Source organism: Doryrhamphus excisus, linkage group LG14 (genome assembly GCF_037039965.1).
Source record: "Doryrhamphus excisus strain RoL-2023G ecotype Guam linkage group LG14, RoL_Dexc_Guam_v1.1, whole genome shotgun sequence".
NCBI classification, from domain to species: Eukaryota; Metazoa; Chordata; class Actinopteri; order Syngnathiformes; family Syngnathidae; genus Doryrhamphus; species Doryrhamphus excisus.
Genome location: NC_136370.1, coordinates 2,235,888 through 2,259,878, shown reverse-complemented (window position 1 = coordinate 2,259,878; position 23,991 = coordinate 2,235,888). Strand labels below are relative to the sequence as shown.

The window sequence follows — 23,991 nt, the reverse complement described above, 5'->3', positions numbered from 1 at the left end:
CCCCCCCCCCACCCCCCAGTCATTATTGCTTACATGTTCAAACATCCAACATCGTCTCTCAGGGACATTTCACAGCATCCGGAGTCCAGCAGGCGGGTTCTGGGAGGCCAGCCGGCTGTTGCTGGTGTGTTCAGGGTTTGTGGCGGCGTCTCAGGCGTTCTTTGGAGTTGACTTGAAAAGACGCCGCACAGTAATGTTGGCACACGTAAAAACAAAAAACCCAAAAAGAAATACCCTGGAAGCTTGGCACTATGGGAATGAAATCTTGTAAAAACTATTCCATAATCCTCACTAGGACTTTTATCTAGAAGCTGATGGAGGTTGCTAGGAAACCGTAGCGCTCCTACTCCAATACTTTTAAGCACAAACGTACATCGAAATGAAGTATCTAACATTTGTGGAACTACTGATAGTGCTCGTATCTTCTCAGTGTTCCTGTTCCCGTCTTCTTCCCAGGAGCAGCCAAGCAGTTTCTCCAAAGACTAAACCTTCCAAGAGACGAAGATCCAACTTTAGATGGGAGTTCCGGGATCTGCGTGGAACCTGTTCAGGCCAGACAACCTCACAGGTGACCCCCTAAGACGCTGGTGACGGGCTGGTCCAGTGCGGGCCCCACGGAGGCCCTGCTGAGGGGGCCGCCCGAGGGCCCCTGCAAGCGCTGCAGCTCCAGGATGCTGTTGATGGCGCTCTGTAGATGTTCGCTGAGCACATTGTCCTCCTGGAGGGGGGCGTGCGGCGGCACATCCAGCCTGAGGCATTTCACTTTGGGGGTGTCCCGCGGGGGCGGCTCAAAACCGACTGCTTGTGGCACTGGAAGAGGCTCTTTCATTGTGGATAGGGGGGCCCGCGAGGCTCCTTCGGCTCCGTTTTCATCCAAGTCGGCATGATGGGATGAGCCGTTGGTCGCCGGAGAGGGGCGCGGGGTGGCCGCCCCTCCTCCGCCACCGTTGGTCAGCCGGCCGTTGTGGTCCCGCTTCAGAGAACCGTGCACCACCTCCTGCTTGATGGTAAGCCTGAGAGCCCCCCTGGAGCTGGAGCGGTACGTCTTGAGGCCCGGGGGGCGGTCTGACAGTCTAGTCCAGGCCAGGGGAGAGGAGGACGAGGCCCCCGAGGAAGACACTGAAGCGGCCAAGGACATCCTGAAGTACTCTGAAAGGACAAAGGACACAAACTGGTGTCAGCATCAGATAGATTAGATGATGGGGGCCATTATTGAGGGGGCAGACCTGGGTCTCTGCGGGCTCGCCGCCGGTCCTCTCCCAAAGAGAAACGTTCTGCCTGCAGGAAGAGGCGCTCCAGCATCACCATTTCAGCCGATGGACTCTCCTGCTGCGGGAAGAACACGATGTGCGTTCCATTCACACAACACCAGGATGTACTCACACGTCGGGGGTTGGGGGGGGGGGGGTTGCACTTATACTCCAGTGCAACTTTTTTATATTTTTTTGACCTAATTATGCATTTTTGGCTTTGTGCGACTTATCGTCCAGAAAATACGGTACCCACAAAAAATGCGACTTATACTCCAGTGCAACTTATGTATGTTTTTATCTACCTAAGTATGCATTTTTGGCCTTGTGCGACTTATAGTCCAGAAAATACGGTACCCGCAAAAAATGTTACTTATCTATATATTTTTCGACCTAATTATGCAGTTTTGGCTTTGTGCGACTTGTACTCTGGAGCGACTTATAGTCCAGAAAATACGGTACCCGCAAAAAATGCGACTTATACTCTAGTGTGACTTATGTATGTTTTTTTTTCTACCCAATTATGCATTTTTGGTTTTGTGCGACTTGTACTTCGGCGCGACTTATAGTCCAGAAAATACGGTACCCGCAGAAAATACGACTTATACTCCAGTGCGACTTATGTATGTTTTTATCTACCTAAGTATGCATTTTTGGCCTTGTGCGACTTATAGTCCAGAAAATACGGTACCCGCAAAAAATGCGACTTATACTCCAGTGCGACTTATGTATTTTTTTTTTCTACCTAATTATGCATTTTTGGCCTTGTGCGACTTGTACTCTGAAACAACTTATAGTCCAGAAAATACGGTACCCGCAAAAAATGCGACTTATGGTCCAGAAAATACGGTACCCACAAAAAATGCGACTTATACTCCAGTGTGACTTATGTATGTTTTTATCTACCTAAGTATGCATTTTTGGCCTTGTGCGACTTATAGTCCAGAAAATACGGTACCCGCAAAAAATGTTACTTATCTATATATTTTTCGACCTAATTATGCAGTTTTGGCTTTGTGCGACTTGTACTCTGGAGCGACTTATAGTCCAGAAAATACGGTACCCGCAAAAAATGCGACTTATACTCTAGTGTGACTTATGTATGTTTTTTTTTCTACCCAATTATGCATTTTTGGTTTTGTGCGACTTGTACTTCGGCGCGACTTATAGTCCAGAAAATACGGTACCCGCAAAAAATGTTACTTATCTATATATTTTTTGACCTAATTATGCAGTTTTGGCTTTGTGCGACTTGTACTCTGGAGCGACTTATAGTCCAGAAAATACGGTACCCTCAAAAAATGTGACTTATACTCCAGTGCAGGGGTGGGCAAATATTTTGACTCGTGGGCCGCATTGAGTTAACAAAATTGTCCAGGGGGCCAGAACATGTATTTAACACACACATTTTCCTTGAATGATTTGTCTAATTGTAGCTGTATGTTCTCATGTGGCTTTTTTCAGGAGCACTTTAAACATCAAACTATGTCACTAAACTTTACATTTAAAAAAAAAATGACTAAATAAGACATGTTGCCAGTTTGTATGTTAAAAGTTGAAATACTGAAAAAGCAACTGGCGGGCCGGATTCAAACACTTGGTGGGCCGCATGTGGCCCCCGGGCCGTAGTTTGCCCACCCCTGCTCCAGTGCGACTTATGTATTTTTTTTCTACCTAATTATACATTTTTGGCCTTGTGCGACTTGTACTCTGAAACAACTTATAGTCCAGAAAATACGGTACCCGCAAAAAATGCGACTTATGGTCCAGAAAATACGGTACCCACAAAAAATGCGACTTATACTCTAGTGCGACTTATGTATGTTTTTTTCTACCCAATTATACATTTTTGGCCTTGTGCGACTTATACTCTGGAGCGTCTTATAGTCCAGAAAATACGGTACCCGCAGAAAATACGACTTATACTCCAGTGCGACTTATCTATATTTTTATCGACCTAATTATGCAGTTTTGGCTTTGTGCGACTTATACTTATATAGTCCAGAAAATACGGTACCCACAAAAAATGCGACTTATACTCCAGTGCAACTTATGTATATTTTTTTCTACCTAAGTATGCATTTTTGGCCTTGTGCGACTTATAGTCCAGAAAATACGGTACCCGCAAAAAATGTTACTTATCTATATATTTTTCGACCTAATTATGCAGTTTTGGCTTTGTGCGACTTGTACTCTGGAGCGACTTATAGTCCAGAAAATACGGTACCCGCAAAAAATGCGACTTATACTCTAGTGTGACTTATGTATGTTTTTTTTTCTACCCAATTATGCATTTTTGGTTTTGTGCGACTTGTACTTCGGCGCGACTTATAGTCCAGAAAATACGGTACCCGCAGAAAATACGACTTATACTCCAGTGCGACTTATGTATGTTTTTATCTACCTAAGTATGCATTTTTGGCCTTGTGCGACTTGTACTCTGAAACAACTTATAGTCCAGAAAATACGGTACCCGCAAAAAATGCGACTTATGGTCCAGAAAATACGGTACCCACAAAAAATGCGACTTATACTCTAGTGCGACTTATGTATGTTTTTTTCTACCCAATTATACATTTTTGGCCTTGTGCGACTTATACTCTGGAGCGTCTTATAGTCCAGAAAATACGGTACCCGCAGAAAATACGACTTATACTCCAGTGCGACTTATCTATATTTTTATCGACCTAATTATGCAGTTTTGGCTTTGTGCGACTTATACTTATATAGTCCAGAAAATACGGTACCCGCAGAAAATACGACTTATACTCCAGTGCGACTTATCTATATTTTTATCGACCTAATTATGCAGTTTTGGCTTTGTGCGACTTATACTTATATAGTCCAGAAAATACGGTACCCACAAAAAATGCGACTTATACTCCAGTGCAACTTATGTATATTTTTTTCTACCTAAGTATGCATTTTTGGCCTTGTGCGACTTATAGTCCAGAAAATACGGTACCCGCAAAAAATGTTACTTATCTATATATTTTTCGACCTAATTATGCAGTTTTGGCTTTGTGCGACTTATACTTATATAGTCCAGAAAATACGGTACCCACAAAAAATGCGACTTATACTCCAGTGCAACTTATGTATATTTTTTTCTACCTAAGTATGCATTTTTGGCCTTGTGCGACTTATAGTCCAGAAAATACGGTACCCGCAAAAAATGTTACTTATCTATATATTTTTCGACCTAATTATGCAGTTTTGGCTTTGTGCGACTTGTACTCTGGAGCGACTTATAGTCCAGAAAATACGGTACCCGCAAAAAATGCGACTTATACTCTAGTGTGACTTATGTATGTTTTTTTTTCTACCCAATTATGCATTTTTGGTTTTGTGCGACTTGTACTTCGGCGCGACTTATAGTCCAGAAAATACGGTACCCGCAGAAAATACGACTTATACTCCAGTGCGACTTATGTATGTTTTTATCTACCTAAGTATGCATTTTTGGCCTTGTGCGACTTATAGTCCAGAAAATACGGTACACGCAAAAAATGTTACTTATCTATATATTTTTCGACCTAATTATGCAGTTTTGGCTTTGTGTGACTTGTACTCTGGAGCGACTTATAGTCCAGAAAATACGGTACCCACAAAAAATGCGACTTATACTCCAGTGCGACTTATGTATTTTTTTTTCTACCTAATTATGCATTTTTGGCCTTGTGCGACTTGTACTCTGGAGCGACTTATAGTCCAGAAAATACGGTACCCACAAAAAATGCGACTTATACTCTAGTGCGACTTATGTATATATTTTTTTGACCTAATTATACATTTTTGGCCTTGTGCGACTTATACTTATATAGTCCAGAAATTATGGTACCCACAAAAAATGCGACTTATACTCCAGTGCGACTTATGTATATTTTTTTCGACCTAATTATGCAGTTTTGGCTTTGTGCGACTTGTACTCTGGAGCGACTTATAGTCCAGAAAATACGGTACCCGCAAAAAATGCGACTTATACTCTAGTGTGACTTATGTATGTTTTTTTTTCTACCCAATTATGCATTTTTGGTTTTGTGCGACTTGTACTTCGGCGCGACTTATAGTCCAGAAAATACGGTACCCGCAGAAAATACGACTTATACTCCAGTGCGACTTATGTATGTTTTTATCTACCTAAGTATGCATTTTTGGCCTTGTGCGACTTATAGTCCAGAAAATACGGTACCCGCAAAAAATGCAACTTATACTCCAGTGCGACTTATGTATTTTTTTTTCTACCTAATTATGCATTTTTGGCCTTGTGCGACTTGTACTCTGAAACAACTTATAGTCCAGAAAATACGGTACCCGCAAAAAATGCGACTTATGGTCCAGAAAATACGGTACCCACAAAAAATGCGACTTATACTCCAGTGTGACTTATGTATGTTTTTATCTACCTAAGTATGCATTTTTGGCCTTGTGCGACTTATAGTCCAGAAAATACGGTACCCGCAAAAAATGTTACTTATCTATATATTTTTCGACCTAATTATGCAGTTTTGGCCTTGTGCGACTTGTACTCTGAAACAACTTATAGTCCAGAAAATACGGTACCCGCAAAAAATGCGACTTATGGTCCAGAAAATACGGTACCCACAAAAAATGCGACTTATACTCCAGTGTGACTTATGTATGTTTTTATCTACCTAAGTATGCATTTTTGGCCTTGTGCGACTTATAGTCCAGAAAATACGGTACCCGCAAAAAATGTTACTTATCTATATATTTTTCGACCTAATTATGCAGTTTTGGCTTTGTGCGACTTGTACTCTGGAGCGACTTATAGTCCAGAAAATACGGTACCCGCAAAAAATGCGACTTATACTCTAGTGTGACTTATGTATGTTTTTTTTTCTACCCAATTATGCATTTTTGGTTTTGTGCGACTTGTACTTCGGCGCGACTTATAGTCCAGAAAATACGGTACCCGCAAAAAATGTTACTTATCTATATATTTTTTGACCTAATTATGCAGTTTTGGCTTTGTGCGACTTGTACTCTGGAGCGACTTATAGTCCAGAAAATACGGTACCCTCAAAAAATGTGACTTATACTCCAGTGCAGGGGTGGGCAAATATTTTGACTCGTGGGCCGCATTGAGTTAACAAAATTGTCCAGGGGGCCAGAACATGTATTTAACACACACATTTTCCTTGAATGATTTGTCTAATTGTAGCTGTATGTTCTCATGTGGCTTTTTTCAGGAGCACTTTAAACATCAAACTATGTCACTAAACTTTACATTTAAAAAAAAAATGACTAAATAAGACATGTTGCCAGTTTGTATGTTAAAAGTTGAAATACTGAAAAAGCAACTGGCGGGCCGGATTCAAACACTTGGTGGGCCGCATGTGGCCCCCGGGCCGTAGTTTGCCCACCCCTGCTCCAGTGCGACTTATGTATTTTTTTTCTACCTAATTATACATTTTTGGCCTTGTGCGACTTGTACTCTGAAACAACTTATAGTCCAGAAAATACGGTACCCGCAAAAAATGCGACTTATGGTCCAGAAAATACGGTACCCACAAAAAATGCGACTTATACTCTAGTGCGACTTATGTATGTTTTTTTCTACCCAATTATACATTTTTGGCCTTGTGCGACTTATACTCTGGAGCGTCTTATAGTCCAGAAAATACGGTACCCGCAGAAAATACGACTTATACTCCAGTGCGACTTATCTATATTTTTATCGACCTAATTATGCAGTTTTGGCTTTGTGCGACTTATACTTATATAGTCCAGAAAATACGGTACCCACAAAAAATGCGACTTATACTCCAGTGCAACTTATGTATATTTTTTTCTACCTAAGTATGCATTTTTGGCCTTGTGCGACTTATAGTCCAGAAAATACGGTACCCGCAAAAAATGTTACTTATCTATATATTTTTCGACCTAATTATGCAGTTTTGGCTTTGTGCGACTTGTACTCTGGAGCGACTTATAGTCCAGAAAATACGGTACCCGCAAAAAATGCGACTTATACTCTAGTGTGACTTATGTATGTTTTTTTTTCTACCCAATTATGCATTTTTGGTTTTGTGCGACTTGTACTTCGGCGCGACTTATAGTCCAGAAAATACGGTACCCGCAGAAAATACGACTTATACTCCAGTGCGACTTATGTATGTTTTTATCTACCTAAGTATGCATTTTTGGCCTTGTGCGACTTGTACTCTGAAACAACTTATAGTCCAGAAAATACGGTACCCGCAAAAAATGCGACTTATGGTCCAGAAAATACGGTACCCACAAAAAATGCGACTTATACTCTAGTGCGACTTATGTATGTTTTTTTCTACCCAATTATACATTTTTGGCCTTGTGCGACTTATACTCTGGAGCGTCTTATAGTCCAGAAAATACGGTACCCGCAGAAAATACGACTTATACTCCAGTGCGACTTATCTATATTTTTATCGACCTAATTATGCAGTTTTGGCTTTGTGCGACTTATACTTATATAGTCCAGAAAATACGGTACCCGCAGAAAATACGACTTATACTCCAGTGCGACTTATCTATATTTTTATCGACCTAATTATGCAGTTTTGGCTTTGTGCGACTTATACTTATATAGTCCAGAAAATACGGTACCCACAAAAAATGCGACTTATACTCCAGTGCAACTTATGTATATTTTTTTCTACCTAAGTATGCATTTTTGGCCTTGTGCGACTTATAGTCCAGAAAATACGGTACCCGCAAAAAATGTTACTTATCTATATATTTTTCGACCTAATTATGCAGTTTTGGCTTTGTGCGACTTGTACTCTGGAGCGACTTATAGTCCAGAAAATACGGTACCCGCAAAAAATGCGACTTATACTCTAGTGTGACTTATGTATGTTTTTTTTTCTACCCAATTATGCATTTTTGGTTTTGTGCGACTTGTACTCTGGAGCGACTTATAGTCCAGAAAATACGGTACCCGCAAAAAATGCGACTTATACTCCAGTGCGACTTATGTATGTTTTTTTCTACCTAATTATGCATTTTTGGCCTTGTGCGACTTGTACTCTGGAGCGACTTATAGTCCAGAAAATACGGTACCCACAAAAAATGCGACTTATACTCTAGTGCGACTTATGTATATATTTTTTTGACCTAATTATACATTTTTGGCCTTGTGCGACTTATACTTATATAGTCCAGAAATTATGGTACCCACAAAAAATGCGACTTATACTCCAGTGCGACTTATGTATATTTTTTTCGACCTAATTATGCAGTTTTGGCTTTGTGCGACTTGTACTCTGGAGCGACTTATAGTCCAGAAAATACGGTACCCGCAAAAAATGCGACTTATACTCTAGTGTGACTTATGTATGTTTTTTTTTCTACCCAATTATGCATTTTTGGTTTTGTGCGACTTGTACTTCGGCGCGACTTATAGTCCAGAAAATACGGTACCCGCAGAAAATACGACTTATACTCCAGTGCGACTTATGTATGTTTTTATCTACCTAAGTATGCATTTTTGGCCTTGTGCGACTTATAGTCCAGAAAATACGGTACCCGCAAAAAATGCAACTTATACTCCAGTGCGACTTATGTATTTTTTTTTCTACCTAATTATGCATTTTTGGCCTTGTGCGACTTGTACTCTGAAACAACTTATAGTCCAGAAAATACGGTACCCGCAAAAAATGCGACTTATGGTCCAGAAAATACGGTACCCACAAAAAATGCGACTTATACTCCAGTGTGACTTATGTATGTTTTTATCTACCTAAGTATGCATTTTTGGCCTTGTGCGACTTATAGTCCAGAAAATACGGTACCCGCAAAAAATGTTACTTATCTATATATTTTTCGACCTAATTATGCAGTTTTGGCCTTGTGCGACTTGTACTCTGAAACAACTTATAGTCCAGAAAATACGGTACCCGCAAAAAATGCGACTTATGGTCCAGAAAATACGGTACCCACAAAAAATGCGACTTATACTCCAGTGTGACTTATGTATGTTTTTATCTACCTAAGTATGCATTTTTGGCCTTGTGCGACTTATAGTCCAGAAAATACGGTACCCGCAAAAAATGTTACTTATCTATATATTTTTCGACCTAATTATGCAGTTTTGGCTTTGTGCGACTTGTACTCTGGAGCGACTTATAGTCCAGAAAATACGGTACCCGCAAAAAATGCGACTTATACTCTAGTGTGACTTATGTATGTTTTTTTTTCTACCCAATTATGCATTTTTGGTTTTGTGCGACTTGTACTTCGGCGCGACTTATAGTCCAGAAAATACGGTACCCGCAAAAAATGTTACTTATCTATATATTTTTTGACCTAATTATGCAGTTTTGGCTTTGTGCGACTTGTACTCTGGAGCGACTTATAGTCCAGAAAATACGGTACCCTCAAAAAATGTGACTTATACTCCAGTGCAGGGGTGGGCAAATATTTTGACTCGTGGGCCGCATTGAGTTAACAAAATTGTCCAGGGGGCCAGAACATGTATTTAACACACACATTTTCCTTGAATGATTTGTCTAATTGTAGCTGTATGTTCTCATGTGGCTTTTTTCAGGAGCACTTTAAACATCAAACTATGTCACTAAACTTTACATTTAAAAAAAAAATGACTAAATAAGACATGTTGCCAGTTTGTATGTTAAAAGTTGAAATACTGAAAAAGCAACTGGCGGGCCGGATTCAAACACTTGGTGGGCCGCATGTGGCCCCCGGGCCGTAGTTTGCCCACCCCTGCTCCAGTGCGACTTATGTATTTTTTTTCTACCTAATTATACATTTTTGGCCTTGTGCGACTTGTACTCTGAAACAACTTATAGTCCAGAAAATACGGTACCCGCAAAAAATGCGACTTATGGTCCAGAAAATACGGTACCCACAAAAAATGCGACTTATACTCTAGTGCGACTTATGTATGTTTTTTTCTACCCAATTATACATTTTTGGCCTTGTGCGACTTATACTCTGGAGCGTCTTATAGTCCAGAAAATACGGTACCCGCAGAAAATACGACTTATACTCCAGTGCGACTTATCTATATTTTTATCGACCTAATTATGCAGTTTTGGCTTTGTGCGACTTATACTTATATAGTCCAGAAAATACGGTACCCACAAAAAATGCGACTTATACTCCAGTGCAACTTATGTATATTTTTTTCTACCTAAGTATGCATTTTTGGCCTTGTGCGACTTATAGTCCAGAAAATACGGTACCCGCAAAAAATGTTACTTATCTATATATTTTTCGACCTAATTATGCAGTTTTGGCTTTGTGCGACTTGTACTCTGGAGCGACTTATAGTCCAGAAAATACGGTACCCGCAAAAAATGCGACTTATACTCTAGTGTGACTTATGTATGTTTTTTTTTCTACCCAATTATGCATTTTTGGTTTTGTGCGACTTGTACTTCGGCGCGACTTATAGTCCAGAAAATACGGTACCCGCAGAAAATACGACTTATACTCCAGTGCGACTTATGTATGTTTTTATCTACCTAAGTATGCATTTTTGGCCTTGTGCGACTTGTACTCTGAAACAACTTATAGTCCAGAAAATACGGTACCCGCAAAAAATGCGACTTATGGTCCAGAAAATACGGTACCCACAAAAAATGCGACTTATACTCTAGTGCGACTTATGTATGTTTTTTTCTACCCAATTATACATTTTTGGCCTTGTGCGACTTATACTCTGGAGCGTCTTATAGTCCAGAAAATACGGTACCCGCAGAAAATACGACTTATACTCCAGTGCGACTTATCTATATTTTTATCGACCTAATTATGCAGTTTTGGCTTTGTGCGACTTATACTTATATAGTCCAGAAAATACGGTACCCGCAGAAAATACGACTTATACTCCAGTGCGACTTATCTATATTTTTATCGACCTAATTATGCAGTTTTGGCTTTGTGCGACTTATACTTATATAGTCCAGAAAATACGGTACCCACAAAAAATGCGACTTATACTCCAGTGCAACTTATGTATATTTTTTTCTACCTAAGTATGCATTTTTGGCCTTGTGCGACTTATAGTCCAGAAAATACGGTACCCGCAAAAAATGTTACTTATCTATATATTTTTCGACCTAATTATGCAGTTTTGGCTTTGTGCGACTTATACTTATATAGTCCAGAAAATACGGTACCCACAAAAAATGCGACTTATACTCCAGTGCAACTTATGTATATTTTTTTCTACCTAAGTATGCATTTTTGGCCTTGTGCGACTTATAGTCCAGAAAATACGGTACCCGCAAAAAATGTTACTTATCTATATATTTTTCGACCTAATTATGCAGTTTTGGCTTTGTGCGACTTGTACTCTGGAGCGACTTATAGTCCAGAAAATACGGTACCCGCAAAAAATGCGACTTATACTCTAGTGTGACTTATGTATGTTTTTTTTTCTACCCAATTATGCATTTTTGGTTTTGTGCGACTTGTACTTCGGCGCGACTTATAGTCCAGAAAATACGGTACCCGCAGAAAATACGACTTATACTCCAGTGCGACTTATGTATGTTTTTATCTACCTAAGTATGCATTTTTGGCCTTGTGCGACTTATAGTCCAGAAAATACGGTACACGCAAAAAATGTTACTTATCTATATATTTTTCGACCTAATTATGCAGTTTTGGCTTTGTGTGACTTGTACTCTGGAGCGACTTATAGTCCAGAAAATACGGTACCCACAAAAAATGCGACTTATACTCCAGTGCGACTTATGTATTTTTTTTTCTACCTAATTATGCATTTTTGGCCTTGTGCGACTTGTACTCTGGAGCGACTTATAGTCCAGAAAATACGGTACCCACAAAAAATGCGACTTATACTCTAGTGCGACTTATGTATATATTTTTTTGACCTAATTATACATTTTTGGCCTTGTGCGACTTATACTTATATAGTCCAGAAATTATGGTACCCACAAAAAATGCGACTTATACTCCAGTGCGACTTATGTATATTTTTTTCGACCTAATTATGCAGTTTTGGCTTTGTGCGACTTGTACTCTGGAGCGACTTATAGTCCAGAAAATACGGTACCCGCAAAAAATGCGACTTATACTCTAGTGTGACTTATGTATGTTTTTTTTTCTACCCAATTATGCATTTTTGGTTTTGTGCGACTTGTACTTCGGCGCGACTTATAGTCCAGAAAATACGGTACCCGCAGAAAATACGACTTATACTCCAGTGCGACTTATGTATGTTTTTATCTACCTAAGTATGCATTTTTGGCCTTGTGCGACTTATAGTCCAGAAAATACGGTACCCGCAAAAAATGCAACTTATACTCCAGTGCGACTTATGTATTTTTTTTTCTACCTAATTATGCATTTTTGGCCTTGTGCGACTTGTACTCTGAAACAACTTATAGTCCAGAAAATACGGTACCCGCAAAAAATGCGACTTATGGTCCAGAAAATACGGTACCCACAAAAAATGCGACTTATACTCCAGTGTGACTTATGTATGTTTTTATCTACCTAAGTATGCATTTTTGGCCTTGTGCGACTTATAGTCCAGAAAATACGGTACCCGCAAAAAATGTTACTTATCTATATATTTTTCGACCTAATTATGCAGTTTTGGCCTTGTGCGACTTGTACTCTGAAACAACTTATAGTCCAGAAAATACGGTACCCGCAAAAAATGCGACTTATGGTCCAGAAAATACGGTACCCACAAAAAATGCGACTTATACTCCAGTGTGACTTATGTATGTTTTTATCTACCTAAGTATGCATTTTTGGCCTTGTGCGACTTATAGTCCAGAAAATACGGTACCCGCAAAAAATGTTACTTATCTATATATTTTTCGACCTAATTATGCAGTTTTGGCTTTGTGCGACTTGTACTCTGGAGCGACTTATAGTCCAGAAAATACGGTACCCGCAAAAAATGCGACTTATACTCTAGTGTGACTTATGTATGTTTTTTTTTCTACCCAATTATGCATTTTTGGTTTTGTGCGACTTGTACTTCGGCGCGACTTATAGTCCAGAAAATACGGTACCCGCAAAAAATGTTACTTATCTATATATTTTTTGACCTAATTATGCAGTTTTGGCTTTGTGCGACTTGTACTCTGGAGCGACTTATAGTCCAGAAAATACGGTACCCTCAAAAAATGTGACTTATACTCCAGTGCAGGGGTGGGCAAATATTTTGACTCGTGGGCCGCATTGAGTTAACAAAATTGTCCAGGGGGCCAGAACATGTATTTAACACACACATTTTCCTTGAATGATTTGTCTAATTGTAGCTGTATGTTCTCATGTGGCTTTTTTCAGGAGCACTTTAAACATCAAACTATGTCACTAAACTTTACATTTAAAAAAAAAATGACTAAATAAGACATGTTGCCAGTTTGTATGTTAAAAGTTGAAATACTGAAAAAGCAACTGGCGGGCCGGATTCAAACACTTGGTGGGCCGCATGTGGCCCCCGGGCCGTAGTTTGCCCACCCCTGCTCCAGTGCGACTTATGTATTTTTTTTCTACCTAATTATACATTTTTGGCCTTGTGCGACTTGTACTCTGAAACAACTTATAGTCCAGAAAATACGGTACCCGCAAAAAATGCGACTTATGGTCCAGAAAATACGGTACCCACAAAAAATGCGACTTATACTCTAGTGCGACTTATGTATGTTTTTTTCTACCCAATTATACATTTTTGGCCTTGTGCGACTTATACTCTGGAGCGTCTTATAGTCCAGAAAATACGGTACCCGCAGAAAATACGACTTATACTCCAGTGCGACTTATCTATATTTTTATCGACCTAATTATGCAGTTTTGGCTTTGTGCGACTTATACTTATATAGTCCAGAAAATACGGTACCCACAAAAAATGCGACTTATACTCCAGTGCAACTTATGTATATTTTTTTCTACCTAAGTATGCATTTTTGGCCTTGTGCGACTTATAGTCCAGAAAATACGGTACCCGCAAAAAATGTTACTTATCTATATATTTTTCGACCTAATTATGCAGTTTTGGCTTTGTGCGACTTGTACTCTGGAGCGACTTATAGTCCAGAAAATACGGTACCCGCAAAAAATGCGACTTATACTCTAGTGTGACTTATGTATGTTTTTTTTTCTACCCAATTATGCATTTTTGGTTTTGTGCGACTTGTACTCTGGAGCGACTTATAGTCCAGAAAATACGGTACCCGCAAAAAATGCGACTTATACTCCAGTGCGACTTATGTATGTTTTTTTCTACCTAATTATGCATTTTTGGCCTTGTGCGACTTGTACTCTGGAGCGACTTATAGTCCAGAAAATACGGTACCCACAAAAAATGCGACTTATACTCTAGTGCGACTTATGTATATATTTTTTTGACCTAATTATACATTTTTGGCCTTGTGCGACTTATACTTATATAGTCCAGAAATTATGGTACCCACAAAAAATGCGACTTATACTCCAGTGCGACTTATGTATATTTTTTTCGACCTAATTATGCAGTTTTGGCTTTGTGCGACTTGTACTCTGGAGCGACTTATAGTCCAGAAAATACGGTACCCGCAAAAAATGCGACTTATACTCTAGTGTGACTTATGTATGTTTTTTTTTCTACCCAATTATGCATTTTTGGTTTTGTGCGACTTGTACTTCGGCGCGACTTATAGTCCAGAAAATACGGTACCCGCAGAAAATACGACTTATACTCCAGTGCGACTTATGTATGTTTTTATCTACCTAAGTATGCATTTTTGGCCTTGTGCGACTTATAGTCCAGAAAATACGGTACCCGCAAAAAATGCAACTTATACTCCAGTGCGACTTATGTATTTTTTTTTCTACCTAATTATGCATTTTTGGCCTTGTGCGACTTGTACTCTGAAACAACTTATAGTCCAGAAAATACGGTACCCGCAAAAAATGCGACTTATGGTCCAGAAAATACGGTACCCACAAAAAATGCGACTTATACTCCAGTGTGACTTATGTATGTTTTTATCTACCTAAGTATGCATTTTTGGCCTTGTGCGACTTATAGTCCAGAAAATACGGTACCCGCAAAAAATGTTACTTATCTATATATTTTTCGACCTAATTATGCAGTTTTGGCCTTGTGCGACTTGTACTCTGAAACAACTTATAGTCCAGAAAATACGGTACCCGCAAAAAATGCGACTTATGGTCCAGAAAATACGGTACCCACAAAAAATGCGACTTATACTCCAGTGTGACTTATGTATGTTTTTATCTACCTAAGTATGCATTTTTGGCCTTGTGCGACTTATAGTCCAGAAAATACGGTACCCGCAAAAAATGTTACTTATCTATATATTTTTCGACCTAATTATGCAGTTTTGGCTTTGTGCGACTTGTACTCTGGAGCGACTTATAGTCCAGAAAATACGGTACCCGCAAAAAATGCGACTTATACTCTAGTGTGACTTATGTATGTTTTTTTTTCTACCCAATTATGCATTTTTGGTTTTGTGCGACTTGTACTTCGGCGCGACTTATAGTCCAGAAAATACGGTACCCGCAAAAAATGTTACTTATCTATATATTTTTTGACCTAATTATGCAGTTTTGGCTTTGTGCGACTTGTACTCTGGAGCGACTTATAGTCCAGAAAATACGGTACCCTCAAAAAATGTGACTTATACTCCAGTGCAGGGGTGGGCAAATATTTTGACTCGTGGGCCGCATTGAGTTAACAAAATTGTCCAGGGGGCCAGAACATGTATTTAACACACACATTTTCCTTGAATGATTTGTCTAATTGTAGCTGTATGTTCTCATGTGGCTTTTTTCAGGAGCACTTTAAACATCAAACTATGTCACTAAACTTTACATTTAAAAAAAAAATGACTAAATAAGACATGTTGCCAGTTTGTATGTTAAAAGTTGAAATACTGAAAAAGCAACTGGCGGGCCGGATTCAAACACTTGGTGGGCCGCATGTGGCCCCCGGGCCGTAGTTTGCCCACCCCTGCTCCAGTGCGACTTATGTATTTTTTTTCTACCTAATTATACATTTTTGGCCTTGTGCGACTTGTACTCTGAAACAACTTATAGTCCAGAAAATACGGTACCCGCAAAAAATGCGACTTATGGTCCAGAAAATACGGTACCCACAAAAAATGCGACTTATACTCTAGTGCGACTTATGTATGTTTTTTTCTACCCAATTATACATTTTTGGCCTTGTGCGACTTATACTCTGGAGCGTCTTATAGTCCAGAAAATACGGTACCCGCAGAAAATACGACTTATACTCCAGTGCGACTTATCTATATTTTTATCGACCTAATTATGCAGTTTTGGCTTTGTGCGACTTATACTTATATAGTCCAGAAAATACGGTACCCACAAAAAATGCGACTTATACTCCAGTGCAACTTATGTATATTTTTTTCTACCTAAGTATGCATTTTTGGCCTTGTGCGACTTATAGTCCAGAAAATACGGTACCCGCAAAAAATGTTACTTATCTATATATTTTTCGACCTAATTATGCAGTTTTGGCTTTGTGCGACTTGTACTCTGGAGCGACTTATAGTCCAGAAAATACGGTACCCGCAAAAAATGCGACTTATACTCTAGTGTGACTTATGTATGTTTTTTTTTCTACCCAATTATGCATTTTTGGTTTTGTGCGACTTGTACTCTGGAGCGACTTATAGTCCAGAAAATACGGTACCCGCAAAAAATGCGACTTATACTCCAGTGCGACTTATGTATGTTTTTTTCTACCTAATTATGCATTTTTGGCCTTGTGCGACTTGTACTCTGGAGCGACTTATAGTCCAGAAAATACGGTACCCGCAAAAAATGCGACTTATACTCCAGTGCGACTTATGTATTTTTTTTTCTACCTAATTATGCATTTTTGGCCTTGTGCGACTTGTACTCTGGAGCGACTTATAGTCCAGAAAATACGGTACCCACAAAAAATGCGACTTATACTCTAGTGCGACTTATGTATATATTTTTTTGACCTAATTATACATTTTTGGCCTTGTGCGACTTATACTTATATAGTCCAGAAATTATGGTACCCACAAAAAATGCGACTTATACTCCAGTGCGACTTATGTATATTTTTTTCGACCTAATTATGCAGTTTTGGCTTTGTGCGACTTATACTTTTGAGCGACTTATAGTCCAGAAAATACGGTACCCGCAAAAAATGCGACTTATACTCCAGTGCGACTTATGTATGTTTTTTTCTACCTAATTATGCATTTTTGGCCTTGTGCGACTTGTACTCTGGAGCGACTTACAGTCCAGAAATTATGGTACCCACAAAAAATGCGACTTATACTCCAGTGCGACTTATGTATATTTTTTTCGACCTAATTATGCAGTTTTGGCTTTGTGCGACTTATACTTTTGAGCGACTTATGGTCCAGAAAATACGGTACCCGCAAAAAATGCGACTTATGTATATATTTTTTCTACCTAATTATGCAGTTTTGGCTGCATACTTGTACTCTGGAGCGACTTATAGTCCAGAAAATATGGTATTCACGATAAATGATGATGTTTTGCTCCTCACTCTGAGCGTTGCCATCAGCGCCTTCATGTTTCTTCCATAGAACAACGGCATGAACAGAGTGAGCCTTTTGTTGTATCGTGGGTGGAGGCGGGGCCAGTAGCGTACACACAGAGTGCAGACAAGCCTGCATGTTCTAGTTTAGTGAGCGTGCCCGGTGACACCCCTACTAATTGCTATTGTTTATATTTACCTGTGTTTCTCTGACCAGTAGCTGCCTGTATTTGTTGACCATGTCCTTGGTGCGCCTCAGCAGGAACCCGGACACCGTGTCAAACTCCTGGTCCACTGCAGGAACCACAACAAGGTCACATGACCCGCCGAAACCTTCTCCCAGGTAGGCATACTTAGAAATATCCGGCTGACCTAAAGCGAAGTCCTCCTGAGTCGGCAGGAGACCGGCGCACACGTGGTATGGCAGCAGGCGCCGGGCGGCGTCCCTCAGGGTGGAGAAGGCGGTGCTGGTGCTCGGGTTCTGAACCGCCATGTGGTCCGTGCAAAGCAGCTGTTGAAACCTGGGGAGCAGTGACTTGACGTTTGACACCAGTATGGCCGTTTTTTTTTGGGGGGGGGGGGGCAAAATGTCAACGACTACAACGAAACTATTCCAGAGTGCTGGACCGTTACTGGAACCTCATCTCCATGAGGTGCAATGTGGAAACCTGGACCCGCTCTGCACCCTTGGAAGGGTACTGGGGGGGTACATGAGGCTGTCACTGATTCGGAATTCTTGTTGAGGGGGGCCATTTTGGGGGCCTTAGGATCTCGTCTCTGCTACTCTGAGACGATATGGTCCTGGTGGCCCCGTCAGTCTCTGACCTTTACTGGGGCGAGACTCAGCACCTCCAAATCTGAGGCCATGGTTCTCAGCTGGAAAAGGGTGGATCGTGAGGTCCTGCCCCAGGTGAAGGGGTTCAGGTGTCGACCAACAGGCGGATCAGCCAAGCGTCTGCAGTAATGCGGTCGCTGTACCGAACCGTATTGGTCCATCGATGGTCCCACCCTGACCCAAAAAGCGAGATTCCTCGGTAGGGTGTCTGGACTCACCGTACAAGACCGGCTGAGGAGCTCGGCCATCCGGCAGATGCTCGGAATTTCACAATAAAGTTCCTTTAAATCATTCCAAAACATGAAGAAAAGAATATTTCCATCCTTAATTTATTTGTACTGTAATATTCTCACCTGTGGCGTCGCATTGCTGGTGTTACTGGTTCTTCTCGCCGCAGCTCCACACCCGCCAGCTGTGTGGAGACACGACCTTCATCAGTCAAAGGTCGGACTCTGCTTTTACTTTGTTAATTCTTTCCTAACTAAACATTCCCTTTTCCCACCTGCTGGTCGCTTGTGAAGGGGCCGCCATCCCCGGGGGCCGGGCGGTGTTCCTCCTGGCTGTCAGGAGGGGACGGGTGGCCATGGAGAGACATCAGTTGGCTCTCCACGTCCAAGGCAGCTGTTGGCGCTGAGACACGACACTTTTAGTTGGCGTACGATTCCCGCGTTTTGTGTTTGGGAGACAAACTCACTGTTTAGTGTGTGCTGTTGGACAGGACTGGCGTCCACCCCTCCCCCTCCACAGAGGCTGGCAGCTGACTGGTCCGGCTGCTGCTGAGGCACTGGGATGTTGACCTGCAGAGGGGAGGGGGCCCCGGGGGTGAAGGGGGGCTCCGAGGACTGAGGAGAGGCCAGCGTCCTTTGACTGGTGACGAATAGAGACCGAGACCCCCGGAACTCAGGGTCGCCTTGGTACGGGGTGGGGGAACTCTCCAGTCCCAGAAGGGGGTCTTGATCGGAGAACATGGCCGCTGACTGAAACGCTCCCAGCAGCGACGTGTCCTCCGAGGGGAGCGGGGAGGAGTCAACACATGGATCCAACATGGCGGTCGCTTGTTGGCTGTCTTGCTCATTGTCCACCGAGGGGGCGAGAGAGTCCAAGGGGACCAGTGGGACTGCTCCGACCAGCATGTCAGACGTGATGGGGGAGCTAAGTGCTTGCTGGGAGGGGGGGGGGCACATGGATGAGAACACAAATGAGAAAACACGTGAGAGTTTTCACTACCTGTTGTAGTTGTTGCATAAAGTCCTGGTTCTGGCTCAGAGATTGGGCCACCTCCTCCACCACTTGGACCAAGTCAGCCGAGGGCATCTCCACGGCCGGGGCTGGAGCTGGTTCCGTCTGGGACGCTAAGATGGAAGGTGAAGGAGGGGTGGCTGGCTGCGTCGAGACAGGATGTCGGGTCACCTGACCGAAGTGCTAGAAGACATCATGAAGACGGTTAGAAATACTTTATCCTCCTCGCCAAGGTCTGGTGTTCCTCACCCCACCTGTGGAAGTTGAAGGAAGCTCTCCTCCGAAGCGTTCCTTTCCTCGGGCGTTCCTCTCTCAGGGAGCAGCACCACGGAGGCTGGCTGGAGGCCCAGCGGGGGCGGCTCCGTCAACGATGCCTGAGCCGCAAAGGGCAGGCCCTGCACCACCGACGGAGCGTTGACGATGGAGATGGAGGCCAGATCCGAGGGCAGCACCCCAGCGCTGTTGATTACCGTTATGTGATTTCCCAGTGTAGGGCCGTGTACCAATGTGGCCCGCTGCCCGCCTGTTGTGTAGCTCCCAGCCAGCTGCGCCGGCATCTGGAAGACTGTCGAGGGGGCCGACTGCAGCTGTAGCGGTCCCGACAGGACGGCGGTCTGGCTGAGAGCCAGCTGCCCTGTGGTGGTGAAGACGGGGCTGAAGTTGACCTGTCTTTGGGGCACCGCTAAGATCTGGGACCCGTCCACGAGGTGCCCACTGACGGTGGTCCCGCCTCGGCCGTGTGGATTGGCAGTCAGTAGAGGTGGGGCCCCAGGCTGGGAGATGGTGACTTGGGACTGACCCGGGAGGAGGAACTGGTTTTGGCCTGGAAAGAGTCCCTGAGGCTGCAGCACAAAGGAGCCGCCCTGGTTGACCAGCTGCAGGCTGACCGGTTTGGGGGCCGCTGGGGGGGGCGCTGCAGGCTTCTGGCCCGGAGGCTGAGAAAGTAGAATATTTGGTGAAACGGTCCCAGGAATGAGCGTGAGACCCGGCGGGGGTTGCCCCGACGGCTTTGGGCTAATTTGAACCAGTTTAGGCTGAATGCTGATGGGCAGCTTGGGTTGGATGGGGAGGGGGCCACGCTGCAGGATGACACCGTGGGCTGCTGCCGCTCTCAGAGTGGGGGTGAGGAGAGGTCGCCCCATGACGCCCGTCATGGCTTTATGGATGATCATACTGGAACCCTGAACCGGGCTCAGGGAGAACGTGGTCTCTGGTGAAGGGGCGGGGAAAACATTTCCAGGCAGGAGCCCCATCAGCTGAGGGGGGGCGGCAGGTTTCAGAGAAGGGCAGCCTGGTCCGACGGCAAGCAGAGAGGGCTGGGGGGGCTCCACTGCTGCCTGAGTGTCTCTGGGCAAGGCGGGGGCGACGGAGGGGGTCTTGGCTACAAATGGCACAGTGGGCGGCAAGAAGAGGGACACGCTGTCTTGGGTCAGCCCCCCCTCCAGGGCCACAGTCTGTTCGGTGATGTCGGCCTCCTGCAGACTCTGCTGGAGGATGTCGCAACACGCCACCTCTGCTTCCTCCTCCCTGGCCGGGGCCGCCACCGCCGCCTCCTCTTCCTCTCCCTCCTTTGACTCGCAACCGGACCCCGTCGGAGACCCCATGGGGGACCCGGTCTGCATGTCCACCTCATGTAGACAGTCGTCTCTGCCCTCGGGTGACGAAAGGAGGGCCTCCTCCAGGAAGGATAGATCCACACACCCGGGCGGAGGCGTCCCTGGGGAGTCTCCGCCATCTCCAAGCAGAGACACGGGGCTCTGGAGAAGACACGGCGAGGACAGGAAGTACTTTTTAGGAAACAAAACGGAGAAAACAATGTTCTCCTGGGGGCGCCGAGGACCCCGTCGGGCACTCACCGGGGCGTCTGTGAAGAGGGAGGGCTCCCCAGAGGAGGCGCTAATGAGCAGGTCTTCAGTCTGCAGCTGGTGGGTCGTTAGTGGTTTTTAGCTTTGCACACAAACATCAGAATCCTAAAAAAGTTGAGTTACCTCAGTCGTCCCATGAAGGAAGTCATTCAGGGCTTGGGGGTCACTGAAACGCACCACATTGGACAATTGACATATACTCTGTGTTTATTATTGTATGTCTACAAGATGGCAGTTGTTTATTATTATTGAATATTATGGGTACCTTACTGTATATATATATATTTATATACATGAGAGATGCTAACATAACGTAGCACAGAAAGAAACTCACCATAAAACATCAAGAAGACAAGTCCCATCTTCATCCTCCATGTCCACTAAGAAGAAATGTAAACATGAGCAATAAAAACACATTATGTTCTTCATATTTGGTTCATTTTGTTTTATTTTAGTTTAACTGCATTTTATTTATAGGCAATTTTCTTATTTTTATGCTTCCTTCACTTTCCTGATTGACATTCTATACTGATGATTATATAAATATAAATATATAAATGTGACTATTTTACCAAAAAACGTGATGCCGTGACGTCACCCAGCCAATATAACACCCCCCCCCCCTTCCTTCCAGTCCCCCCAGGACAGTTGTACACCTTGCATAATGCACCTACTTCACAGACGAGAGGCTCCATACAGAGCGATAGGGCTGAGTGCTGGTGGCCGCCTCATGGGAAGTGGTGGCCGGGCTCGGTTGTCTGGAAGAGTCGGTGGCTGGAGGGTGACTCCTGGCCGATGCGCTGGTGGCGGCTGTGCGGAAGAGACTGCTCCCCCCTCTGTTGGAGCATGGTTGCTGCAAATGTAGACATGAAGACAGGTTATTTTATAAGGGGGGGGGGTTGTTATTGTTTTGTCTTAAGGACGAGTCACGTGATTTTTGGGGGTGCTGAGGAGAAACATGGAATTGAGAGGATGTGACCCCCCCCCCCCACACGTCCCCATGGATGATCGTAGAACACATCATCACATATGAGCAAAGGGGGTGTTTTTAGGAATGGAAAACACGCAAAACGATCCTCTGGTGCTCTTTTGTGTTTACATCACCGCCAACAACCGCATTAGGACATCACGCCCCCCCGCCCCCCCAAACGACCCCTCATCTAAACCCGCAGTGTGTTGTTGATGCTAGGTTACATAAGGTGAGGGTGTGTGCAGGTGAAATTACGTTGGATGTTTTAGGTAAGCGGCGAGGCGACAGAGCGTGATGGTGCTGATGCTGAGGAGGAGGATGCTGGTGTAATCACAACCAACAAAAGGCGCCGTACGTGAAAGCATCACCACGCACGATCTCGTCCCGCGGAGGCGGACGTGCACGACGGTGGTGGAAAAATAGAAGCGCGATAGAGCAGAGGAGGGAAAAACTCACCCCTTCTTTGTAGTTTATTGTCCTGTCAAGCGGGCCTCTGCGCCATCGATTCTCACTCAGTGGTCCTTTCAGATGCTAAAAGGAGGAGCGGGGGGAGGAGGCGTGTGTGAGTGTGTGTGCAGGGGTGGGTGTGAGAAACAGACGGGGAAGAGTCGATCATACAACACAAAAGGTGGGGGCGCTCAAGTCTGACTGGAGAGGACCGAGTAGAGAGCGGCTGCCACAGTCAAGAGTGGCCGCCTCCTGAGTGCTCTCAGGCGGATAAAGCTTCACATCAACACGCGGTTTTACCGGAGGAATCATGTATAGTATATGAATGAATGAAATTAATTGGTCAAGTGAGTTATTTTATAATTAATTCTGGAGTGTTACAGTATATTACAGAAATTTAATTAACGTTTGATATAATTAAAAACAGGGCGGTCGAGTGGTTAGCACGCAGACCTCACAGCTAGGAGACCAGGGTTCAATTCCCACCCTCAGCCATCTCTGTGTGGAGTTTGCATGTTCTCCCCGTGCATGCGTGGGTTTTCTCCGGGTATTCCGGTTTCCTCCCACATTCCAAAAACATGCTAGGTTAATTAGCCACTCCAAATTGTCCATAGGTATGAATGTGAGTGTGAATGGTTGTTTGTCTATATGTGCCCTGTGATTGGCTGGCCACCAGTCCAGGGTGTACCCCGCCTCTCGCCCGAAGACAGCTGGGATAGGCTCCAGCACCCCCCCACGACCCTCGTGAGGAAAAGCGGTAGAAAATGAATGAATGAATGAATGATTAAAAACAACACAATAAATGGATCAGCTAAATTGGTACTCAACATAAAACCCACACATCCAGCAAGTTC

The 23,991-nt window shown here is 43.3% G+C and overlaps 1 protein-coding gene across 2 annotated transcripts; it reads right to left on the bottom strand.

Annotated features, from left to right (window-relative positions):
* On the bottom strand, window positions 1-23,918 carry LOC131132647 (BRD4-interacting chromatin-remodeling complex-associated protein). 2 transcript variants are annotated; one of them, XM_058078468.2, is made up of 14 exons: window positions 23,147-23,918; window positions 22,395-22,573; window positions 22,055-22,100; window positions 21,844-21,886; window positions 21,712-21,777; window positions 20,110-21,612; window positions 19,844-20,038; window positions 19,311-19,779; window positions 19,119-19,246; window positions 18,970-19,028; window positions 18,154-18,302; window positions 17,981-18,075; window positions 1,227-1,329; window positions 1-1,149 (listed from the first exon to the last, which is right to left on the bottom strand). In XM_058078468.2, coding segments are annotated over exons 2-14 (3,444 nt in total). In that variant the 5' UTR covers window positions 22,396-22,573; window positions 23,147-23,918; the 3' UTR covers window positions 1-562. The 2 variants fall into 2 exon arrangements, with proteins under 2 accessions (XP_057934451.2, XP_057934452.2); XM_058078469.2 differs by having other exon boundaries at window positions 1,227-1,326.
* Window positions 23,919-23,991: the final 73 nt, after the last annotated feature.